Source organism: Anopheles stephensi, unplaced genomic scaffold (genome assembly GCF_013141755.1).
Source record: "Anopheles stephensi strain Indian unplaced genomic scaffold, UCI_ANSTEP_V1.0 ucontig283, whole genome shotgun sequence".
Taxonomy (NCBI): Eukaryota; Metazoa; Arthropoda; class Insecta; order Diptera; family Culicidae; genus Anopheles; species Anopheles stephensi.
In genome coordinates, this window is record NW_023405217.1 from 183,727 (window position 1) to 207,956 (window position 24,230).

A 24,230-nucleotide genomic window follows, 5' to 3' on the forward strand; every position below is an offset into this window, starting at 1 on the left:
CTTTTAAAATTTGCCATGTTAAAAATTTAAATAAAACCATTAACGTATCTAACCTCAATTTACATCCGGAAACTAGGAAAATAGGAAAATAGAAATATAACCCATATTTTGCTTAAATGTAGAGGGGGATAGCTATGAATTATTTCGCAGTATTTTTTAAAAATATTTTTAAAACAGAAGCCCGTTGTTCAATTCCACTTTTTAATGCTTTTGATAAGTAAGGTCCTAGAGTATGATGAATCGAGTCTTATTGTTCGGGGTTCAATTCGCCGTGAGAGTAACTTCCAACATTGCCTACTATCAGGCGCTCGGACCCTAGCAGCATACCACTAATGCTGCACCATTCTATTGTTTCTCCACAAATAAAACGCCATTTTAAAATGGACTCCACCTTATCCAACGAAACGTGTGATTTGCGAGCATCTGGTATCGTGCACTCCGTTCTTCGACGTCGCGCGCACACACGCGGGCTCATTTGGCCCCAGCCTCACCCAGCACGATCAAGGGAGGCTCGTGTGCAACCGGCTGGCTGGCTGGCTGGCTCGCTTAGATTGATAGTGTGTGCGCAAAGCCCTCGCTCAGTTCGGTGGGCACCTCCACGGCTTCGGATGATAAAAGCCCCTGCTCAGTTCCACCGTGGCGCGGTGCTAACGCGGCGAAACGCGAAACTGTGCTGCGTTGCTGCGATGCTGGATTAGACTGCATTGCGTGTAAGTGTGTGCGCGTGGTTCGCGTCCCACCAACACAGTCGGCCTGCGAAGGGTGTGCGCGCGCTTGACATTAACCTGAATTCAAACCCGCCAGAGCAATCGGACTCGGAACTTGAACTTGAGACATCGGTACATTCCGCACATTCTGTGCCGTGGCGCGGGCCAGCAGACTTTTCACACACACACACACGTTTAGCTTCCTGTGTCCTGCTTCTGTTTAACCGGTGGACGGGTTTAGAATAACGCTTCGGTATGCGGAACGCTGGTTTGGCCCTAGCGCGTCCCCATATTTCCGTGTCACCGAACACGTGGTGTTTAATTAATTGATTGTGTTGGCGAAAAAAAAAGCAGCAAACAAAGAAAAGAAAAGTGAAAAAGTGGCGCGAACCTTTTTTTGAAAAAAAATAGTGTTGGTGCATCGTCGGCTGACACGCTTATCAGTTTTCTTGGGTCGCTGATTCGCGGCGATTAGTAGTACGGTTGGGCAGAGAAAATGTCGGAAAAGTTTTTGAGTGGAAAATTAATCAGTGATGCATAAAACAAGGGGGAGAGGGGGGGGGGACGGTTGATAATTGTGTGTGTTTTTATTAGTGATTGGTCTTTGGAAAAACTTCCCTTTCCGTTTGCTGTTGAAGTGAAAAAGTTTTCTGATTTCCCTACCGGTGTCTTATCAGTGGTGGTGGTGTGAAAAGTGTAAACAAAGAAGAAAATTATTTTATGGTTCGAAAATTTACAATTGTCTTTATTTTTCTTCCTAATTCAAAGTGCCCCAAGTGTTTTTGCTGCAAAAACAGCCGTTCGTTCGTGGTAAAAAAGTCTAGCCAAGTGTCTACAGCACCATCGAGTCAGTTCGCATCATCGAGTCAACCCGTCGGCCAGCTTCGAAAGGCCATGAACGGCAGGCTGTTGCAGTGCAGTGAGATACATTTTCCGTCGAAAACTCACTCCAACAGCTGTACGATCGATTGACCGAAAACTGCGTCACCGAACCGGCACCGAAAACACGTGTGCGCTGCTGTACTAAACGGATTTAGTACAACAAGGGGATTTAGTACTACAAATAATACAATTCGGTTTTTGTGGTGGAAAAGCCGTGCGAGCGAATCGACGTTGAAGGTAAGAAAAATTTGCTTCATCATTTTTGTCTCGATTAGGCGAGGGGAAAAACGGGGATTGAGTGGATGAACCCCGGACTGTTCACTCCGCGCTTCGGTTCGTTGTGTGTCGTGACGTCTGAAGTTACGCAATTGCACCTCAAGCTAAGACAATTGATGATCCAATGAGATGAGATGGGGGGGGGGGGGGGGGGGAGGGGGTGCGGATGACTAGTTGTAGACGAGTGTGTGTGTGAGTGTGTTGGAATAAAGCCCTAGGAACTTCGGAAGCACACGATACAAACAACCGACCTCGGGGCGATCATGATTTAATCTGGGAGTCAGTTTGGTAATTAATGCTGACTCTTTTTTTTTTTTGCATGAATGTTATCACACACGAAACACGCTTTTTTTGCATATAGAATTATATAGCCTGGCGTGTGTTTAGTGGGCGTATGAGCGTGTGGATGATGCATTCCGGATGCTTCGATGCACCGGTTTGAGTTGGGATTTATTCATCGATTCATTCATCCGATCGTGATGAATTGACCATTCTCAGCGTGCTGCTGTTATTGTTCTGTGTGCACGCTAATGGTTCGCTTTTCCATCAAGTGACGCACAGACACATGCACATTAATTGAGCAATTTTGTATAGCTGTGTGTTGTTCGTTTAAGTGTACCTATTAGAGAGCAATATTTAAAATATGCTCTTAAATGGGGCTGAAGAATTCGCGGAGTTTCGGATCGAGGTGTGTTGCAATATTTACCAAGCGTCGTGTTCAGATTCCAAATTCGAAGAGAGATATAATTGTGTTTTCTGCCCTATTTATAAACTTTCTGAGTGCCCCCCACGCGAGCGACACTCATCCTTACTCACTGTATACTTGAAATATTTCGTTTATCAAAAACTTGACGAAACTAGCTTTCGTCAAGTATGGTGTGACGTCTAAGCGTAAACAAAACATCTAAACGTAAACATACTCCCCCCCATGACAGAATGTCATAACAAAATAACTAACACGCGGTACTAACAGGACGGTTTCGCAACAGGTAAAACGCAAATTTTCGTAACAGGACGCGTGACTAATCCCTTTGCCGTTTTCAGCTTCACTACACGAGTAAGCTGATCCTCTCCAGGGTGTACATCAATGATGCGCGCCAGTGGCCAGCGGGTGATGGGGAGGGAATCGTCCACAAGGATGACCAGCCTGCCGGGAACGATTTCGCATCGAACCGCAACCTTATTGTCCTTCTGCATTTCCTGCAAATACTCGGTGGTCCAATGCTTCCAGAAACGTTGCACGAGTAATTGCCAGGTTTGTAGTTCATCCAAAGTGTAGGTCTTCAGGCGCGTGTAGTCGGGAACGGGGACGGCGTACATGGAAGTACCGATCAGGAAGTGCGCAGGAGTAAGCGCGGCCAAATCGTTCGGGTCATCCGTCATCGGCAGCAAGGGACGCGAGTTCATCGCCGCTTCTATCTGCTGAAGAACGGTGCTGTACCCTTCGTAAGACAGCCTCGAGCTGCCCAGATGCCGGTAGAGATGTCGTTTGGCTGTCTTCACCGCAGCCTCCCACAATCCACCGAAATGTGGAGCCTTAGGTGGAGTAAAGTGCCAGGTAATCCCCATGTCAGAGCAGTTGGTGGCGATGATGTTTTGCTGTTGCTCACTCTGAAATAACTCGAATAATTCTTTTAGCTCGTGTGACGCACCTTCGAAATTTTTCCCGTTGTCGGAGTGTATATCCGACGGTAGCCCGCGCCGGGCTGTGAAGCGGTGTAAAGCGGCCAAGAACCCTGCAGTGGTGAGATCGCTGACCAGCTCCAGGTGAACCGCCTTGGTTGCAAAACAAACGAAAACACACAAATAACATTTGGCAGCGGCAGCTCTCTTGTACGTCGGCTTAAGATAAAATGGGCCGGCGTAATCCACTCCAGTAATAGAAAACGGCCGGCTCGGAGTGATGCGTTGATACGGAAGTTGGCCGGTTTGTTGTTGCACTAGGGCGGGATCCTGTCGTATGCAACGAAAACAATTACGGACTACTCCTTTCACTAATCTCCGTCCGTCGAGCGGCCAATATTCTTCTCGAATCTGGGAAAGTAATAGTCTTCCCCCGCCATGCATCAGCTTTTCATGAAAGTGGTTTGCGATGAGACGAGCAAACGGATGTTTCTTGGGAAGTAGGATAGGGTGTTTGAACTGGTAGGGAAGCTGTGCAAGCTTCAATCGGCCACCCACTCGCATTATTCCTTCCTCATCGAGGAATGGATTCAAGCGCCGTAGAGGTGAGCACCGCCCTATAGTTTCTCCCTTTTTCAGCAGCCGGATCTCCGATGAAAACTCGTCTTGTTGCGCCAGCTTGCATAATGCGAGTTTAGCTGCTTCCAGGAACTTAGGTGTGATCGCGGATGTAGTAACTGGTGACGATTGTTGTGTGCGTGTCTTGTGTTTGGTATTGTGTATGAATCGTGTGCAATATGCGATTACATGTAACAATTTGGTGTATGACGACCACAAATCGAACCAAGGGTGAGTGGTCTGTACATTTGCGACTACAGCACTCACCTGACGAATTTCAATATCAGCTTCGGCCGCCAGCAATGGATTCGAAATCGGCCAATCAGAAGCAGGTAACCTCAACCACTCGGGACCGCAACTCCATATCGAACTTTTCAGCATGTCCACTGCTGACATCCCACGAGATACCAGGTCGGCGGGATTTGTTGAGCCGGGAATGTGTTTCCACTGACGAGGATGTGAATAGTTCTGGATCTCAGCAACACGATTAGCCACAAAGGTTTTCCAGGTGTTGGGTGGTGACGCAATCCAGTTTAGCGTGGTAACGTGTACGTTACTCGTCTTCAAACTTAGCCGTTTAGCGAGTCGATCGCTAGTAAGATTCGACTGCGATGCGCTGTCCAACAGCGCGCGCGCAGGATGAGCAATTCCGAAATCATCAATAATATTCACGAAAGCAGTTTGGAGCAATACCTGCTCGGGTGCTTGCTGTAGTGCTGCTGCAAATGGGGGTTGTGTGTTATCGGTGGCTGTGTGATCGTTAGCGGTGTTGTGTGTGTGATGTGGCGGAGCTGTGTAACTAGGGCTATTCGGTGTGAAGTGCAGTTTTGTGTGGTGTGCCAAATTACAATACCGGCATTTGTAGTGCGCCGGACAATCACGATCCGCATGATTCTCGCGTAAGCAATTTGTGCATAAACGCGCGGTCATCGCGAAATGATAGCGATCCTTAGGCTCCATTCCTTCAAATCGTGGGCATTTTAGCAGTGAATGCGAGGAATTGCATAAAATGCAATTTGGCGTTTCATGTGACGTGGTACCAAAACTAGTTTGACGCGGAAAGGTTATTCGCCGCGAGTGACTCAGTTCGTGACCCTGTGACGTATGATGCGCGATGGTGGGAAGCTTGATGCCCTTGAGTGAGTTCGATCCAGTGCTCGGGTGCGCGGTAGGAGCTAGCTTTGCCTGCAGTTGAGATTGGACACGAATCAATCTATTCTCGAAATTCTCTCGAAATGCAGCATTCTGCGTTGTTTCTTCCAGCGTGGAAGCGGAATCCTCTAATTCTTGTTGAACACTCTCTAGGTCCTTGCATAATGTTTCGAATTTTCTTAAGCGAACCTCCACTTGTACTTGATCCCGTGCGTGAACGAAACTATCCAAAAATTTCTCGTACCGAGTAAGGGACGCCAACAAAATTGTCCGACGGGACGCCAAAACAACGGGTGGTACGGGCATTGTGCAATCGTGTGTGTGTATGTGCGTGTGAGTGAGTGACCTGCAGTGTAATGCGTGATGCGGCAAAAACAGCTGTACGGTGCACGAAAATCCAAACCAAACGAAAATCCAAACCACACACAAAACGGTGAACGACGGGTCGATCAAACTCGCGAAAAAACACCAGAAATTCGAGCTATATATCCTGGTCACGGCACCATGAAGAATTCGCGGAGTTTCGGATCGAGGTGTGTTGCAATATTTACCAAGCGTCGTGTTCAGATTCCAAATTCGAAGAGAGATATAATTGTGTTTTCTGCCCTATTTATAAACTTTCTGAGTGCCCCCCACGCGAGCGACACTCATCCTTACTCACTGTATACTTGAAATATTTCGTTTATCAAAAACTTGACGAAACTAGCTTTCGTCAAGTATGGTGTGACGTCTAAGCGTAAACAAAACATCTAAACGTAAACAGGGGCTTTTAAAGTGTTTTAGAAGTGTAGTTGGTTAAGATTAAGCTCACTCTAGAGGTTTTTACGCTTTAAGAAGCTACTGTAAAGTACCTTCAACTGTACGAGAAAAAATTTGGTCTGCAATCATCTAAAGGAATATGGTATGTGCAGATTTTGCAATTCTACAGTTTTTATGGGGCTGCACCAAAGGCTAGGCAGAAAATCCATAGCTGATTGCAAAGTTCCATAGTCTAGCGTTGCAAACCTCCCCTATACTTATCCGGAGCTACAATATCTCAGTTTGGGCCTACCACGGCTCCTCTGTGTCCGTGTGGACGGCCTAAAAGGACTTTACGGGATGAGTCGTCCAGTATCATTCTCATGACATAAACAGCCAATCTGAGCCTGGCGAGTCTAATTCGCTACACGATGGTGAGATCATCCGATAGTTCGTAGAGCTCTTCATTGTCCTTCCACAAATCCTTCTGAGCATCTTCCTCTCGTACACGGCTAAGAGGCTTTCGTCAGCTTTGGGCTGAGTCCATTTCTCTGTGGTATGAAACCGAATGTGTGTTTCGTATGTGAGTGCTGGGATTATAAATGCTTTGTTCGGTGGCAGAGGTGAGATCGGTGTTGGTCTTCACACGGCAAGGGAATCAAATCTCATCCAGAGATCATTTTGCTCTTTATAGTAAATTTAATTGCTTCTTTACGTGATTATAGGAGAATAATTTTGGGAAGTACAGGAAAGTAGAGAGATTTGCCTTATTAATTCTTGAAGAAGGAGTTGATAAATCCAGGAATAGAAAAAGAATTAAATGGTTGAAGAAGTAGCGGCCATTTCACTTTAGATCGTTATCCTCACGACAGGACCTAGTATCGAGTTCCGTCCGGATCGGCTCTCCGTACACAAGACTGGCTACCCAGCTATGGGTATAATTCAGTTAAGGAAGCCAGAAATGGCAGGCTGAGACCTCTTAAGGTTGCAGAATTAAAAAATACTCGTAAGTAGCTAGGATCAAAATTTGCTACTCCTAAGCTTTGAACTAATTAGACTAAGACTTGAAAGGGTGGCCCGGTAGTAGATGTTACAGACACACGGGGAGGACCGGGGTTCAAGTCTCATCTGGGCTATTCCCCCATAGTGAGGACTTACTATCCAACTGTGCGGTAACAATAAGTCTAGTAAGCCAGCAATACCAGAAAGATTAATAAAAAAAATCTGGATCATAATATTCTTAAGAGTACTCAAATGCAATACAATTACTCCGCGAAATGTCGACGATGTCTAGCAAATGAACAAATTGAAGCATACAAAATCCTTCTAAAGCCCAATAAATTATTAAACCAAAACAGAAATGATAATCGAAGAGCCTTCATTTGCATTTCAGTGCAGCCGTTACTTAGTAGCCAACATTCTGTTTTAAATCGTAAATTGTTTCTGTTCTCTTAAGTAGTTTACTAAAAAAAAGCTAAAAATCATTACAAAGAACATCATTCGTCCAAAATACGGGACGAACGTATTGCCACGTTGATGCATTCCACCGCCACTGCACTTGCAGCCGTGTGCAGCAGTGTGCAACCGTCGCTACACATTTACACCTCTCTCTCTAAACACACACTTACACACACGCGCATATATTACACAATCGTGCGCAATCGAATCAAAGCAATTAGTCTCATAAAGCTAAAGTGGCATCCACTCTGCCCAACTCTTCCGCCACGACCACCTCCCGTCAGCAGCCCGCTCGGAAGCCGCGGGTGCGCATCTAATATTCACCGCGCAAAAAGATGTTCGCGTGTAGCGTATTATCAGTGCGACCAAAGCGAAGGACGCCCTAAGGGACGCCCGTGTCGGGTTGGTTCGTGTTTGGAAGCTTCCAGCCCCCGCCGTTTGTTTGTTTGTTATTGTATCGCGGTGGCGGATGGAGTTGCCTGGTCGGTGGATGGGATAGCGGTAGCGTTACCGGTGGCGTTACGGTAGCGTTACGCGAAACAACGTAGTAAGCCTCCCGGTTCGAACCGCATCCGACCGGACTGGTTAGAACTTTAGCACGTGTGTCTGTGTGTGTGTGTGTGATTGTGTGGTGGAAAATCAACAAGATGAGAAAAGGTTTGTGGTTTGTGTACAAACAAAACACACACACACATACACACGCGGGAAAGGGGTTTACAGCGTGGCGATGATGGCGCGTGTGCGTCAGCTTAGTGTTGCAGTTGCAGTTCGCTTGTCCACCTGCCCACCCCGATCGATCTATTACGTGATCGCGGGGTCTGTCTCGAAACGTCCGCAGTGCCCTCGCGGATGATACCTATAAATCATGCTTTACATTTACCGTCCGCGTACCGCGCTAAACACGCGCACCAAGATGCCGTTGCACTTGGAAGGGCTCGCGCATTCGCTACGGTATCCACTCGGGAAACCGAAAAAGGGGTTTGCACTGGTGCAGGAGGTGGCTGGTAAACTGTTTGTGTGACCGTAACTTTGAACTTGCGGCACGAGGGCCACAGTCAAGGCCCGGCGTGTGGCTGGCGGCGGCGAGGTGTGCTCGTGTGACTTCCCAACGTCAACGCGATTACATTACGCGCGGCAGTACAGAAAACGGTGCCTTATGAAGGGCCTTTCGCCAGTGTTGGGTGAGTAGAAGTTTTGCTGCAGTTTTCCACTTGAGATACGCCGTGCCGTTACATACACACACACAAACACGAATTGGGTGTTGTTTTTGTGTTATTTTCTTTCTGCCTAGTCATAGATTCATATACAGCAGGAATGAATGATGTTTAGAATGGTTTTGTGATGGGCTGTTTGTTGTTGATTGTTATGACATCAGGTGACCAACTGGGTGCCAGATAGTACGCGAGGGCGTAGTAGATGTGACGATGCTAGTGGAACTGTTGTTGTTGCTTGCTGTGACTGGCAATTGCTGATTAATAGTGTTGTGGAAGACAAGGGTTTAGTAGGAATTCTTTCCTATGTCTATTGGACATTGGACACTGCCACAGAACAGTAAATGATAGTAATGATGTTCTTGCAGAACTATTTTTAATGTCAATACTTAGAAATTTGCCATAGGAAATATTTCATCGGGTTAGAAGATGAAGTTCGGTATGCGGATTCGTACTTGGTACAAGAGCCATAAGCGAAGTGATTCTGGTCTAAAGATGATTTAAAACTCAGATTAAAAATCCTGAAATACTTTATAGAAATATCTTCTCTTTAAATACTACGACTATACTGGCTGGGGCAGACATATTAGATTATCTACATTGCAACTTCAACAAAGATTAAGTGAAATAATCCTTGGGTTGTTTAGGCTTAAATTGTTGCCCATCGTATGGAACATTTGCAAGTAGACCTATTTGCATTTCTGGCAGCTAAATAAACCGTTGAACGCTTTTGTGATAAGGGTTCTTTGAGTAAATCATCAAACCTAGAGGTAGAGCTCAATCGTACGATGAACAAAGGCATTCTAGACTATCCAGAGAACAACATAAAGATGTAGTTGAAGTTCCAATTTATAGTATATGTCCTTTATAAGCTAGGACCAGATGTCGACGAAGTTCTACAAATGAACTTCAGAGTTCTGTCTTGAATAATAGATTTGCTAGATAATTGGTAATAGAAAAAAATGCAAGCAAGCCACTTCCACGTAAGGAATTATTTAAAAAAAAATCTATCTTTTAACCGAAATACGTTAAGAAAAGAAGCTCATGACGGAGACTTTCCTAGAGTCTAGAAGACGCCTAGAGGTATGCAAAGGTCTCGGAATTATTCATCCGTTGACATGTAAATGCCTCTTCATCTATTAGACGATGAGAAATGGTAGATTTTGCTGGTTAAAGATTAGAGAAAAGAAAAAAAGTATTTAAAAAATTGCTTTTCTAGAAGAATCTATCTTTTTCTTATGGAACACTTCATCATCTACTTCTACTTCTTTGGCTTAACCGCCTCTTGGGTCATGCCTTCCATTTCTGGCTTACTAAATTTGGACAGTCAGTTCTCGCTACGGTTAACATCACTACATCCTATCGGGACTAGTTCTATAGATTATGCTTCAAACTGTTAAAGCTGGTAAAAAATATGGTCTTTTTGTGGAAAACCTGACTACCTGAAAAGTATGGAAGGCATCATAAGAAAGTTGCTTGATTCATTAACTCATCTGTAGCCATTCCTCGGTTTAATGGTCGGACCGGTAGTGGTGGCAACAACGGCGCCGGTCTTCATACGGCAGTACCGGAGTTCAAAACCCATCTGGACCGTTCCCCCTGTAGTGAGGACTGACTATCCAACAAAGTGGTATCGTTAAGTCTAGTAGGCCAGAAATGGCAGGCATGACCGATAGGCAAGAGTGAAAATGAGTGAGAGAGACAGAAATTACATAGTCCCGGGATCACTCATTGCTGTGTTTTTTTGTTTGTTTTTTTTTTTCAATTCTTTACTTATTTGACCTTTATCCGGTTTGTAACACCATTCATTTCGATGAATCGATGCACTGAGCTAACAATTTTAAGTTCACTTTCTCCTCACCTTATGGGTCCGGTAAACATGAATGTCAGTAACGGCATTTTCTTCCATTATCATGCACTCGATGATGCATTTCGTGCTTTCCGCTCCGATGAATAGCATCTGCATCACACTAGTAGCTGCAATTTGAATAGCATCCAAAGCGTCGCCATTAGCACGCCGAGCAAATATAATGATGTAACTGCAGTCAAATGGTGGTGTAAAATACAGCAAAAAAAAACATGGGACAAAAAAAGGGACGAACAGTCCTTCACACTTATCCACCACCTGATCCATCGACCGGGGGAAGTTATTGGGGAAGAAAACCGATCCACTCTTCACACACAGATACACAGACAGATACTGGAAACGAGGAACAAAGGTCTGCTCCATTGTGAGCCAATTATTTGTGTAAGGAGATGAAAATCGGGAAAAATCGTTTCTCCCTTATCTTATTCGCGTTCGAGCAGATGCATTCATCGTTAACAGTGTTGGATGGTTTGTACCGATGCCAATTGAAGGGGAAAAGTATAACTGTGTTTTCATTATTTCCCTGCCCAGTTTCGTTCGGTCGGTTGTCTTATTACCATCAAAATCGGTCCTTCGAGTGTAGAGTAAACTGTACGGTTGCTCCCGCGGATAGGACAAAGCGACCGATGGATCCTGGCCGTGGTTATGTAATCTGTTCTGTGTTTCTGCTGCTGAAAGGTCCAGAAATCGGATCCGGCTACCTGTTGTCGGTGTGCCGCTTTCATTCAGCAACACAGGTACGTCTGGGCATGAATTGGCCTGATCCACCGTCACAAAAAGGACAGCCTTGTACGCTTAAAGTCGAGTGCGAGAAATTGGGTAATCGTCGTATCGAGCGGTGGATTACGTTTACGGGGAAAAAGGCGATGAACAGCTGTACGAGTTGGACGGCAGACGAAGAGGGTTGAGGAGGGATCTGGATTTGACAAATATTTGACGAGACGAGACAATGTGCGATTGGGAAACCGAAGAAAGGGTACACACCGCAGGGATGATTTGCTTTCGATTCTTTTGCCGATATCATTGAATGAGTGCTCTTGCTGTTGGGAAAAGTAGTTCAAGTGAAGCAAAACGGGGTAATATTATTTATATTAGCATTGTGAAATTATAATGGCTTTCTGTGAAATAATATGTTTCTTGATTTTTTAAACGCATTCTATTTTTAAGGCTGTCGTGAAGAGATTCTTATAATTTATTAAAAAATATTTTAAAATAATAATTTAAGTCTTCTATTACTGGAACTTTCTTACAAGCTTTGTATTTTTACAGAGTTTTTTTTAGAACAAATATAGTACATGTACTAAAAACGTTCTAAAAAACAGTGCCCCTAAAAGATTGCATACTTTGCATTACCGTTTGTCATTGGTTTAAAAAGGCGGTTAGCTGAGAGTTTCCTCTTTTCATAATGGAAAAGTGCTTTTAAGAGTCGAATTAGTTTACCAACAATCAGAATATCGTTCAAAATGTTCTGACGAATATTGATTGCATACTTTTAGGCTTTTCAAACTCAATACATAATGCAAAATAATGTTTGAAGATTTATTTTCTCGATTGTTTTCCTTTTATTTTGATCTCATATCTTAACGCTTTTTAAATAATAATGTTAAGACTCCTTCGCTAAAGCTTAAAATCACTAAAATAACACCTAAATCTATCAAACTAAATAACTACAGAAGCAACATCAAAATCAATCCCCATATGATTAAGCCACATCACAGCTCATTTCATCTCTCCCACGAGATTACTACCAACTGTAGCTAGTTCTGGGACGCGAAGGAGATATGTAATTGAAATGAAAATCGATCCTTGCAAGGATTCCGCCACCTAATTAACGCATCGCGCCCCCGACTTACCTTTCCGGCTGGCGCAAAAGGTAAAAGGCGTGTACGTAATTCGCCAAAGGTGCGCGTAACCTGAAACCAAACGATCGCTATCGGATGTGCGCCGGGGCCATCATCGTTGACACAACCACCATCAACGAGGTTCGAGGTTGTTCCGGCTTTCGCAGCATCAAAACCATCCTCAGCCGTGTGACGCCTAACCAATGTGGAAAGGTGGACGAAAGATTTGTCCCTCAGATTGCTCAACGCGCTGATTGTTCGATATGGGCGGCACGGCAGCTTCTCCCGCCTGTATAATATTCTGCTTTACATACATTGAGCATGCCAAGAATTAAAGCAGACACACCGGAGGATTGCAGACGGATGGTTAGCTTTTTGTTTTCATTTCTTCAAACCTCACCCTTTATGGCTGTAAGACCGCCAGGGGCAGCGAAGTTTAACGACCGGACATCAGGACGATTCATGCCGGATTAGCATCGGTCCGCGCCCGAAACTGTGTCCCGCTCCACTTAAGCTGTCCACATACGGCCAGCCTCATCCATTAAACATTGGGAGCGGGAAGTTTTAAGAGCTGTTGTCTGTGCTGACGGGCTGGTCGATTCGCGCGGAATCGGCAATCGAATGGGACAGCGCCGGGTAGCGTTCAACGTTTTGAGGTTGATTTTAATTCCAAAATAATAATGCCCCACCAGGTAACGTTGATGCGTTGACGGGGTGTTAAGGGGTGTATGTTTTTCCCCATGGATTGGCATGGGTTAATGTTTACTGTCGGCCGTAATCGTAATCGCATCACGGCAAAGCCGGACAATCGGTTATACAGATGATCAAACAGATTAAGTTGGGGCGTTTGTGGGCAAGGGTCGTTTGCAACGCAAGCAAGCAAGGGCTGGTTGGAAGCTGTTTTCGGAAAGGGCCGTACTTCGCATGTAACAAATGCAAAACACCGATTGCTTCATCACGATTACGTTCAAGAGTGCAACAATTTTGGAGTGCGAAAATTAAACAATAACGCCTTATTCCCCTTCATAAGCGTTAGGTTTTTGTGAGAAGCGCCTAAAGTTAGGCAATATGCAGAAAGTGGCACAGCTTGCTTCGATTCGTTTCAAATTCTTGTACATTTTATCGATCAAATAGCTAAATCTCCACACACAGCACGCCTTCAGCTGCACGCCCCACGGGTGGCGGGATGAAGAAGACTTTTTCCTCTTAATGACGATTAAAAATAAAATCCGCCTGGCTGTGTCGAACCGCACCACTTGCAGCGGACATGCGACTGTCATGTGCAATGGATTCATCTTTAAACCCCGACCGGTTACATCATAGCCCATCATTCCCATCCGACGTCCGTGGAAGGTACGTCCGGGTGGCACGGTAAGCCGGATCTCCGAAGTATGGCCGGCGACCAGATTGCGTAACTGGTCCGTTTAAACGGTTCGATTAGGGCATGGAGCCTTTACTTTGCATAAATAAAGCCCCAAAAAGGGGCAGGATCATTTTACCACACCTGTTGATTGTGTGCGTGTGTGTGTGTGGGAGGGGTGAAAAAGGAACTGAAAAATCGTTGGAGCTTTGGGGAAGAGTTTCCACTCGTTTTGACCATGCGCCTCACGAACGAAGGGAGCGATTTCAAACCCGAAGCGATGGCACTGTTGATTCGTTTTAATGAACCATTTACACTGTTACGGTTATGCAATTCTTTTTATAAAAAAAAGCTTAGAAAAACATTTTAAATATCGAACCAAATTCTCGTTTAAGAAGAATTTTAAAATTACTCCCTTCAGTAACGTCATCAGTAGGAAACTCCCTCCCGAAACGCCATTGCTTCTCGTCTATGGTAACTTGATGGGATTTTCTGTATTTACCTGTAAGCAACAGTGACAGCTGCCCGGCTCCATCCATCCGTATTCTGGTCTCTTCCAGTGCTGCCCCAACGGGAGCAAACGACAGGATTTAATTCACAAAGCAAGAAAAACAACCTCCCCAACCGAACTGCACACGAACGCGCACTCGGCTCGTGGATCCGTCCCGAGCCAGGAATTTTTTCCGGGAGCTTATAAATGGCTGCGACGGTCTTCGGTCCGCCCCAATCGTACGCTGACAGTCCGCGTCGGAAGGAGCCGTTGTGTTTGTGTGTTGCCCGTCGGTTGGCTGGCAGGAAGAAAATTTGGCCGGGTTCGTTGCCAAAGTTCGGTTGAAGTCACCACGCGGGCGTGTGTTGTTCAAAACCAAAGGGTACGGAGTAGCAACAAATGGGCTTTAGTGGAATCGCATAAGAAATAAGTGAAATTGTGGTTTCTTTTTCGTGGGGTGTATACTGAGAAGATGCTCAAATTGCGGTTTTAAGTGGCCGTGGTGGCACAGAAAACCGAATCATCGGCCCCCGATGGCTATGTGTCAAACCGTTGCATAATCTAATTAGAAGCCGCTGGACGCAGATCGTTTCCCGGAATAATACCATTAGAACGAATGGTGTTTGGCTGGTGCTTGGTGTTGGTGAATGGCCGCAGTGGCCAGTGCGACGGGGTTTAGCCGATCGGTGACCGAAGGTGATTACGTCACGGTGTAGCTTCTTTGCAGCTTTAAGGACGAACGGAGAAAAACTAGACCGGAGAACCACGTTACGATTGTTGTGCAATATTGTTGGATGTTGGAATTGATTCATTCTACACCGTGCCACCTCGTACTGTAATTAAATTGTGATTGTTTGTTTCCTAAACGGTGTTGTCATTTGAACTAGCTTGAAGGGCTATTACTGATGCCAATAATCATCGTCGTCGTACGATGATTGTTTGAATAGATTATTCACTGAAAAAGCGTGTGCGAAATAGAGCAAATTGTGTTAGGAGTGAAAAAGGAACCGATAAACAGCGTAAATGAGGATTTGAAGCTGCCTGCTAGTGTTTCTGGATTGCTAATCAGCTTTGAAGTGGCTTTAATGTCGTTTTCTTATATTTTTTCAAAAGGTGCAAGTGATTTAGATCGGTTAGTGTAGTTTACAGTGATTGTGAAGGGTTCTATCTCTTAACCATCTCTTAATAGGACGTGGTAGTGTTCTTGTGACACGTTTGATCTTCTGTGAGCGTTACGAGCTGTTATGCGGGCAACCACCACCCGACGGGGTTCGTGAGCCAATCCATGTTTAGCGACGGCATTGCGACGATGTGAGAGTTTTGGCCGGCAGCAGCATCATGGTTGCGCGCAACTTCTCGCTCCAGGATCTACCGTACAATCGTGTCCTGCAAGTGCCGGACGAGGAACGCGAGTTCCTGGCACTGGACGAGCTGAAACCACACCAGCTGACTGAGCTGGGCGTAACGGTCACGAACTCTTCGTCCGCTCAACAGCAACCACAGCACAGACCACCGGCGGACCAGGTTGACCAGGTGCCAAATCCGGTCATCACCACCGGTGGACTGCTGCAGAACTATCACCATCATAACGTTTTCTATGAGCTTGGAGCAGCAACACATTCGCCGTCCAAGTAAATATATGATCGCTGTCACTACCGTGGCTCGTTGTTGAGTGTTTGTGCTAGTTTCCGTTCTGGTAGCGTTCGTTCGACAGGCATGGATTTTCAGCTAAAGCAAGTGTACAGTTTGTGATGTTAGTGGACAACCCTATCCTGGATGTTTTGTAGTTTCATTTGGAAATGTACCCAATTATTTGTAGCAGATTGTTTGTGATACAACCGTTCAAGTGTAAGCAGTAACCATGGTCTTTTAGTGAAGATTATATTACTCCCCATGTAGCAATATCCAAAGAGAAGGATCATATGTGGCACTGATCAGCGATCAATCCAATCCGGTTTATCGTCGCTTGTATCAGCTGTTCCATGTACAGAGAAAATATTGTGGCGATATTAACTGGTTTGAAACAACTATGTATAAAACAGTCTCGGATCTGAATTTGAAGATTTATTTATATCAACAGTTTAGTCCCAGAGCAAAGCAGTTGCAAAATAGTGGAACTCCTTCTGCCGTCTGCTCACAGCCGATTTGAGCTTTACAATATATTTTTCCGAAAAGTTTGGTGACTTAATCCTTATAACACTCTGATCCAAGCGTTAGAGCACTCGTGGAAGTGGTGAAAAATATTCTGGATAAGAGATAAATAGCTGTTTATCACTTGACCTCAAGGTACATTCAAATGATTTCTTTTTGAAGGTTGGTGGGTCGTCGATCGAAGACGTCGACTGCTAAATGGCCTCGGTAACAGTCTTGAGTATATTTTGGGCAAATCTCTATCTCCATCTATCCAATTTGGAGAAGCTTTAGTTTTTATGATAGTCAAGCTAACTTCCGAAGAGCCTACCTAGCAAATGTGACAATATTTTAGTCTAAATCCTATGGCATGCCCATTTCCATTTGAGTATACTGTGGGCATCAAAACATCGAGCCTACGCTAGTTATAGGTATTGTTCTCCTAAAGACTCCAAATTATTTTTTGCGTCTGCCTGATTGGCACTGTTGAAGGATATTTCAAAGTTAGAGCTAAGCTTATAGGCCTCCTGTTGCGCACACCTAATTTAGATAGATAAATTAGAAAGATATCTTTGTATAAAGCTTTTTACTATGAAAAGATTTATATAAATGCTGGAGAGTTTAATAACGCATTACTTAGTAAACTGATCAATTGTTTTCCCCGAAGGCTCACCTTTACCGACGGAGCTCTCGCCTGAAAGTATGCAATCTTCTTCGTCGTGCGACTACTACACATTTATTTTAAAATTATGATTGCATACTTTCAGGCGCCGTTTACTTCAAGTAAATACTCTTGCATTTGGTGTTTCAAACACCTATATTTCTATATTTTACTGATTGCTCCAATAAATCCGTCACGATCAATTTAATTATTCAATATGTTTTTAAAGGATTACTTGAAAATTCCGATAAAACATAACTGGTTAGCATGAGCCTGAATTAATCCTTCGAATTGATAATAGTAGATAATAATTTACTCATAATGTGAGCTTTAAGCGTTATAATCTGTTTTAGGAAAAAGGTAAAGAAGGATCGTTAAATGTGCAAAATAGAGTTAATTTTCAAACTTCTGAACTCCTTATTAGCCACTTTACGTTGAATGGTTATCTGTATGCTTGTGATGTGTTTTGTTTATCGCACCTGCCTTGTATTTCTTAATGTTTGTAGCGTACTTCAAATGTCTTTCCCAATACTAATTCTATGCTTTCCTTCCTTACCTTCCCCAGTGCCAGTGCGGTGCCGACCGAGCACATGACCGGTGGCCCGGATGCGTCCCTCCTGGTGGATCCGTCGCTGGCCGGCACAATGTCTGCGGTGAGCAACCTGAGCACGCTTTCGGCAGCTGGAAGCGGCAACCATCATCTGCATCTTTCCGACCACGGCCACTCGCACCATGATCACCAGCACGCTTCCGGTGGCGCACGGAAGCGAAAGTTTTCCTTCAAGTAAGTGTTCTGTTGGGGCGTTGTGTAAGGGCGATGCGTGTTGTTAACCTTTTCCCCCTGCTGGTGGTCAGTACGTGTGCGTCAGCCGAGCTCCGAACCGGTGCTTCGTACGCCGAACGTCCCTGTACAGTTACATCAGAGGGTAGAAAAAGGAAAACGTCCCGATGTCCCGTCGACCGGGAGATGAAATCTTACGACTGCATCTTCAAACACGAACGGTGCCGTTTGGTGAAGAATGGCAAGAAGTTCTGGTCGTAAGTTTTTCTCAAGAAATCGGGCGCGCGGACCGTTGTAAGGGGTTTTGCAAATTTAAGTGACGCCGTCCAAGTGAAGTTCGTTTGATGTTAATATTTGCCTCCAGAAACAGAAACACTTAAGTGAGCTACGCGAATGGGTAAAGGAATCCCGCTCACGTTTGCAGTTTCTTCGCCGGTACAATTGAGTTTTGTTCTTGGGAAAACGATGAAAAACACACAGGCACATTACACAATCATCCGTTGAAGGATCGTCCGCCTGGCTGGGGTGATGCTCAAGACGCCCCATTATGATGCCATCGATGCCCACGACTTGCTGCAAGTTAATTTAATAATTATGTAAAATCATCCACCACCAACCAAGCTTGTGGTAGGTGTTTGCTTAGGATTTACTTCTCACCTGCCTGACAAGGGCAAAACACTTTTTGGGCGTTAATTTTTCACGGAAACCTCACCCAGCCCCAGGCCCGCGGGTTCACGGGAAGCCACGGAAGTAGTAGGAATTCTGCGCCTAGGGGGGGGGGGGGGGGGAATGAAGAATGGCGTTGTGATGGCCTTTGTTTTGTGTGGCTGGTGTGCTGACGTAATGTAATTTACGATACCGGGTGACGGTCGTAAGGATTCGCCCGGTCGTGTGATATGTTTGTAGCGTCTTGGTGGTTGTTTTTGGTGGCCCATCGTAGTAGCATGGGCGCAACAAAAAATCAAACCGAGCAATAATCATCGTTCGACGTGGCGCTGTAATGGGTGGACCGAATCGATTCCGCAGCAGGTGATTCGAGTGCGCTTCATCTAAATTGGGGCACGTTTTGCTTTAGATGTGTTAATCTTAGCGAAAAAGGGGTATTTTTATCACCATCGTTTTTAAATTTACCAGATCAAAGGGCTGCTAAATTGATGCTTACTCTACATCCACACGGTTTAGTCTTTAAAAAGGGGTAGAAGAATCAGTTCTGCGGAAAACTAATTACTTCGTATGAGGGAATATATTTTTAAAGCATCAATTTCACCTACACAATTCTTGTTCAAACTTCTTTATTTTGCCCAAGTACAATAAACAGTGTTAGGTGGATTCACCGCTTCCTTAAAGCAATGCTAGAGTTTTGTCGGATTTTGAATACTCTGACGTCAATCGTATAATTCCATTTTTAGAGCTTAGTTTTGAAGGTTTCATACGTTCCGTGGAGCCTTTGTTCTTTTAATTTCACTTTATTTTGCATTTATTAATCCTGCCGAAGAATCTCACAACGATTCTGACCAGTCTCGAATAAAGTCTTGTATCTTCAATAGAATAGCTCTTATCTAAAATACTTTAAAATACTTCAAGTAGAAGCATAATTGCTTTCATGGAAATTATACTTCAATGGTATCGCCTAAAAGTATGCAATCGCTGTATCTTAATAGGCGTATACCCATTATAACAAAAGTTGACGTACTGATTGCATACTTTCAGGCGCGCACAAATCAATTTTTAGTTGCTTTGAAAGGAATTAAAATTATATGCTAGATAATTAAAAAATCTCTCAATAAAGAGCTATTACTATGATTCTTGGTGATGGCTAGTGATTCCCAGCATTGGCCAGCAGTTTGGTTGACTTGTACTTGGAATTGGAAACTTTTAACATAATAAATGATCAGCATCAGCAAGCTGCGCTGGTTTCCACTTAAAGTCTTCTTTTTCCTTTTTCTTCTTTCCTCTCCTTACGACCTCTTAGGTCAGTGTACTTAAGATTTCAAGCATTAAATTATATGAATAAATTATTCACCAAACACCAGTCTTTACACTAGCTAAAATAACTATTTTTTTTTTGGTTCTAAAACGGAAACATTGAGGTTAAAATTTGAAGAAGAATTCAAATTACATTCATTAATTTCTAAGATGATTTTTCCATTCTTCTTTCTCTGTTACCATAGTGACACAAGCGATATTGAAGATGACACCTGTGATGACTCCAAATCCGTCAGGACGACCGATGAGAGCAAAAAGTAGGAACTCAACCAACCCAGTTCGACTTTTTTTGGCTAGCAAATATTAATCTTCCGCATTGCTTCGTCTTCCTGCGTCCAGGCAAAACCACAGCGAGATCGAGAAGCGGCGGCGGGACAAGATGAACACCTACATTACGGAGCTGTCCGCGATGATACCGATGTGCCATGCGATGTCCCGCAAGCTGGATAAGCTCACGGTCCTGCGGATGGCCGTGCAGCATCTGAAAACGATCCGGGGCGCCGTACATTCGTACACGGAGGGTCACTACAAGCCGGCCTTTCTGTCCGACCAGGAGCTGAAGATGTTGATACTGCAGGCGGCCGAAGGGTTTCTGTTTGTGGTCGGCTGTGACCGGGGCCGGATACTTTACGTGTCGGAGTCGGTTTCGCACATACTGAACTATTCCCAGGTGCGGTAAGACGGGTTTCGGTAGAGTTACACGATGCGTTGAACGTTATTTTTAAATTTCAGGGTGATCTGTTAGGACAAAGCTGGTTCGACATACTGCATCCTAAAGATGTGGCCAAAGTGAAAGAGCAGCTATCATCATCCGATCTGAGTCCCCGGGAACGTTTAATCGATGCCAAAAGTAAGTGATAAGAGAGGTTATAAAATTGTGCGCCTAAAAGTATGCAATATTAGTACAAATCGAACCGACGATTGCATACATTCAGGCGCTTGTGTTAACACTACTCAACTTCTGGACCTTCTAACACCTGTTGTGTCTTCATTAAAACAGCGATGCTTCCGGTCAAGACGGACGTGCCGCAAGGCGTAACACGGCTCTGTCCCGGCGCCCGCCGTTCGTTCTTTTGCCGCATGAAGTGTAAAGCGAACGTGCAGGTAAAGGAGGAAGCGGACCAACCGAACAGTGTGTCCAGCGTGAACAATGTGTGCCATCGGCGCAAAAAGCAAGTAAATTCCGGTGAGTTTCGCCCGTAAACGGTTCCATGGTACAAAAAGGATTCCTCGAGAGTGTGAGTGTGGCATGATGATGGTGGCTGTCGTGGTGGTGGTGTTAGTGGTGGTGGTGGACCTTCTAGATTCATCCCCACGAAGTACGATCGTCTGACCCGTGTCGATGTTTCGTCGCTATTTCAGATAAGAAGTATTCCGTGATACAGTGCACCGGGTACCTGAAATCGTGGGCCCCGGCCAAGATTGGGCTGGAGGAGAACGAGACGGACGGCGAGGGCGATTCGTGCAATCTGTCCTGTCTGGTGGCGGTCGGCCGGGTACAACCGAACCTCAACCAAAGCTGCAGTCTGACCGCGAACGGTCTGCACACACCGAGCGGTGCCAACGGACGGTCACGCAACGGGCAGAATTCAAATGCTGGCACGGGAGCATGTACGACCGGTGGTAACACGGGATCATCCAGCAACGGAAATCCAGCAGCGACACCAAGCAACGGGAGCGGGAAGTCCCTGAACCGCAACAACATTCCAAACCTGCGCAATGTCCAGTTCATCTCACGACACGCAATGGACGGCAAGTTCCTGTTCGTTGATCAACGGGCAACGCTCGTGCTTGGCTTTTTGCCCCAGGAACTGCTCGGTACGAGTATGTACGAGTACTACCATCACGAGGACATTCCGGCGCTGGCAGAATCGCATAAGGCCGCTCTGCAAGCGACACAGTGCGTCACCACATCCGTGTATCGGTTGCGCACGAAGGAGACCGGGTTTGTGAGGCTTCAGAGTGAGTGGAAATCGTTCCGAAATCCGTGGACGAAGGAGATCGAGTATCTGATCGCGAAGAACAACGTGATCCTGTCGGAGTTGGGCGATGCTGGGGCGGCACGTGCCGGTGGGTATGGCATGGGAGAGCTCGGTGATGGGACGGGTGAGACGGGGTCGGGAGCTTCCGGACAACCCGGCGTAGGGTACGAGTTCTTCAATCACAGTAAGTTTGGTGGGTGTGGCGGTGTTACGATGAGGGGCGAATTTTAAATTTGTGGCTTTGTTTATTCCCCAACTCCGTACTATCTAGCGAATGGACGTGAGATACAGCGCATGATCAACTCGCACGTCGAGGCGGGCAAAATCGGGCGCCAGATAGCGGAACAGGTGTTGGACCATCAGCGCCGGGTGGGAGATTCTTCCTCGGGTAAGCCAAGGGAGGGAACGATCGTTTGTAGGCTTTGAAAGGATGTTGGAAGGAGGCTTCGTCCAGAATTCTGAAGTTAAATTCGGCTATCTCAACTCTCGTTTCTTTCCCCATGAAGACAGCGCTTCATTGTACTAAAGTGTACTAAAAAGGATAGTAATATACTGTTGTTCTAAAGTCCTCTAAGGATATAGTTGGGACCAATGTATGGATGTTTGAGCAACCCCTGCTCCGCTTTGACCGAACGGAAAAAGATTCAAAAGTTATGGATTGCCTATTGATCTGAGAGACGTTGGAAAGCCTAACACTTTTTAACACAAGCTATTCTCCTGAACTGAGCTACAATTGCTTCAGTGATTTCTTGACACGATTACTTATCTGTTGGAAGTCTAAGCCTAAATGTAAATGAGCACTTTTCCATGTTCATTCTAGTGATTTTCTAAATTCTTGCCTTCAGCTAGGACATGGACTAGGGTAATTGAGACTTCCGGCGAGGGAAACATTGCCCTTCTTCTGTGTTCCACTAGGGACCAGGAAGTGTTTCTCCATTTTCTGCACCTCTCCAAATAATTCGTTGTAATAATTGATCAATCATTACAATTGTTGGCCTCCAGCTATCTCAACTAGCGCCAGAACTCAGAATCGTTTCTCATCACATTTCATTGTTTGTTTGCTGGTTCCCCGGTACAGAAAGCAGCCCCAATCCGAACGAACCGACGATGCAGCCCACCTTCAGCTCGGCCCTGTCCGAGACGAACCATTCGAACGATGCGCTCACGTCCGGCGAGCACAGCATGGTCACCTCCACCGGTGTATCGCCTTCCTCGATTGCCGTCGTACCACCTGCCGTAACGACACGCATCAATGGAACGCTGCCCGGCTACAGCCATGTGCAGACGAACGCCATCATCAGTCCGGAGCATGGTGAGTTGGGCGACGAACCACACACACACACACACACCCCGAACAAGCTTAACTCGGCAATGGGTTTATTTTAATTTTAGACGTCTCACAAACGCAAGCCAGCAGCACGGACGGCAACGATGAGGCAGCGATGGCGGTGATCATGAGTCTGCTGGAGGCGGATGCCGGGCTCGGTGGTCCGGTAGATTTTTCCGGCCTTCCCTGGCCACTGCCGTGAGTGTGTTAGGGCGATGTACATTCTATCATCAAGGCTATGATCGTGATCAACCCGAAAACGTACCGCGTAGCGTACGTTGGTGGAAACCGAAAGTTACCAAAATTAGGGGCGACCAAAGCGGGCGCCTTCAAAAAAACTGTACAAAACTGTTACTGCAACTGCATTTACATGCATCGAAGAGAGAGAGGGAGAGGAAGAGGGAGATATAGGTGGAACAATCGAGCTCCTACATGGAACTATGCCGTATAAATCTAAATAAGCTAATGAAGATGCTGACAGTGTAAAGTGTAGCGTAGTAGACTTAAGCCGGAAACTGATTCCTAAAGTGCACTGTGATGGGCGTTACAATGAGGTGTATATGAACGTATGGTATAGCGAAAAGGAGCAACAACGGACGTATGTACAAAGACGACCACAATCGCGGTATTTCACTTTGCTTCATTTTGTATGGAAAGAATCTAGTTCCTTCTGAATTCAATTAATCACATTTAACCCTTATCGGATTTAATAGTATAAGTCTACAATTCTAGGAAACCGAGCGGCTTTATTTCATGTAAGTAAATAACGATTGTCTCTATCTGGATTTTGTTTAAAGCTTTCTTCATTGGTTGAACTTGTTTTTAAATATTTTGTTTTCCAATATTCCCACAGACGAGTTGAGTGACATATTTACACCAATGGAATGAAGAAGAATCAATTTGGTTACCATCGTTACCTGGTACCATCATCCTGGTTACCACGGTTACCAGGTTACCAAAGTGGATAACGTTATAAGCCTCCACTGTTGGGGGAGGCTACACGGGTAGCTCGGTTGCCTGTTATAGGATTTTTTTTCCTTGACCCTACAACCTCGAGAGGTCTCGGCCTGCCATTTCTGGCTTTCTGTGACTTGATTTTAACCGTAGCAAAGTAGGCAGCTCTGCGTACGGGGAGCCGGA

The 24,230-nt window shown here is 45.3% G+C and overlaps 1 protein-coding gene across 8 annotated transcripts; it reads left to right on the plus strand.

Annotated features, from left to right (window-relative positions):
* The first annotated feature begins 409 nt into the window (after positions 1-409).
* LOC118516382 (protein cycle-like) lies at positions 410-23,710 on the plus strand. 8 transcript variants are annotated; one of them, XM_036062238.1, is made up of 11 exons: positions 410-710; positions 1,476-1,826; positions 17,580-17,798; positions 19,967-20,038; positions 20,121-20,451; positions 20,514-20,631; positions 20,782-20,967; positions 21,144-21,956; positions 22,035-22,151; positions 22,842-23,075; positions 23,156-23,710. In XM_036062238.1, the coding sequence occupies exons 3-11, from the start codon at positions 17,605-17,607 to the stop codon at positions 23,290-23,292; spliced, it is 2,202 nt and encodes a 733-aa protein (XP_035918131.1). In that variant the 5' UTR covers positions 410-710; positions 1,476-1,826; positions 17,580-17,604; the 3' UTR covers positions 23,293-23,710. The 8 variants fall into 8 exon arrangements, with proteins under 8 accessions (XP_035918131.1, XP_035918135.1, XP_035918132.1 ...); XM_036062242.1 differs by having other exon boundaries at positions 525-710; positions 21,144-21,947; XM_036062239.1 differs by lacking the exon at positions 410-710 and adding an exon at positions 817-839.
* The last annotated feature ends 520 nt before the right edge of the window (positions 23,711-24,230 follow it).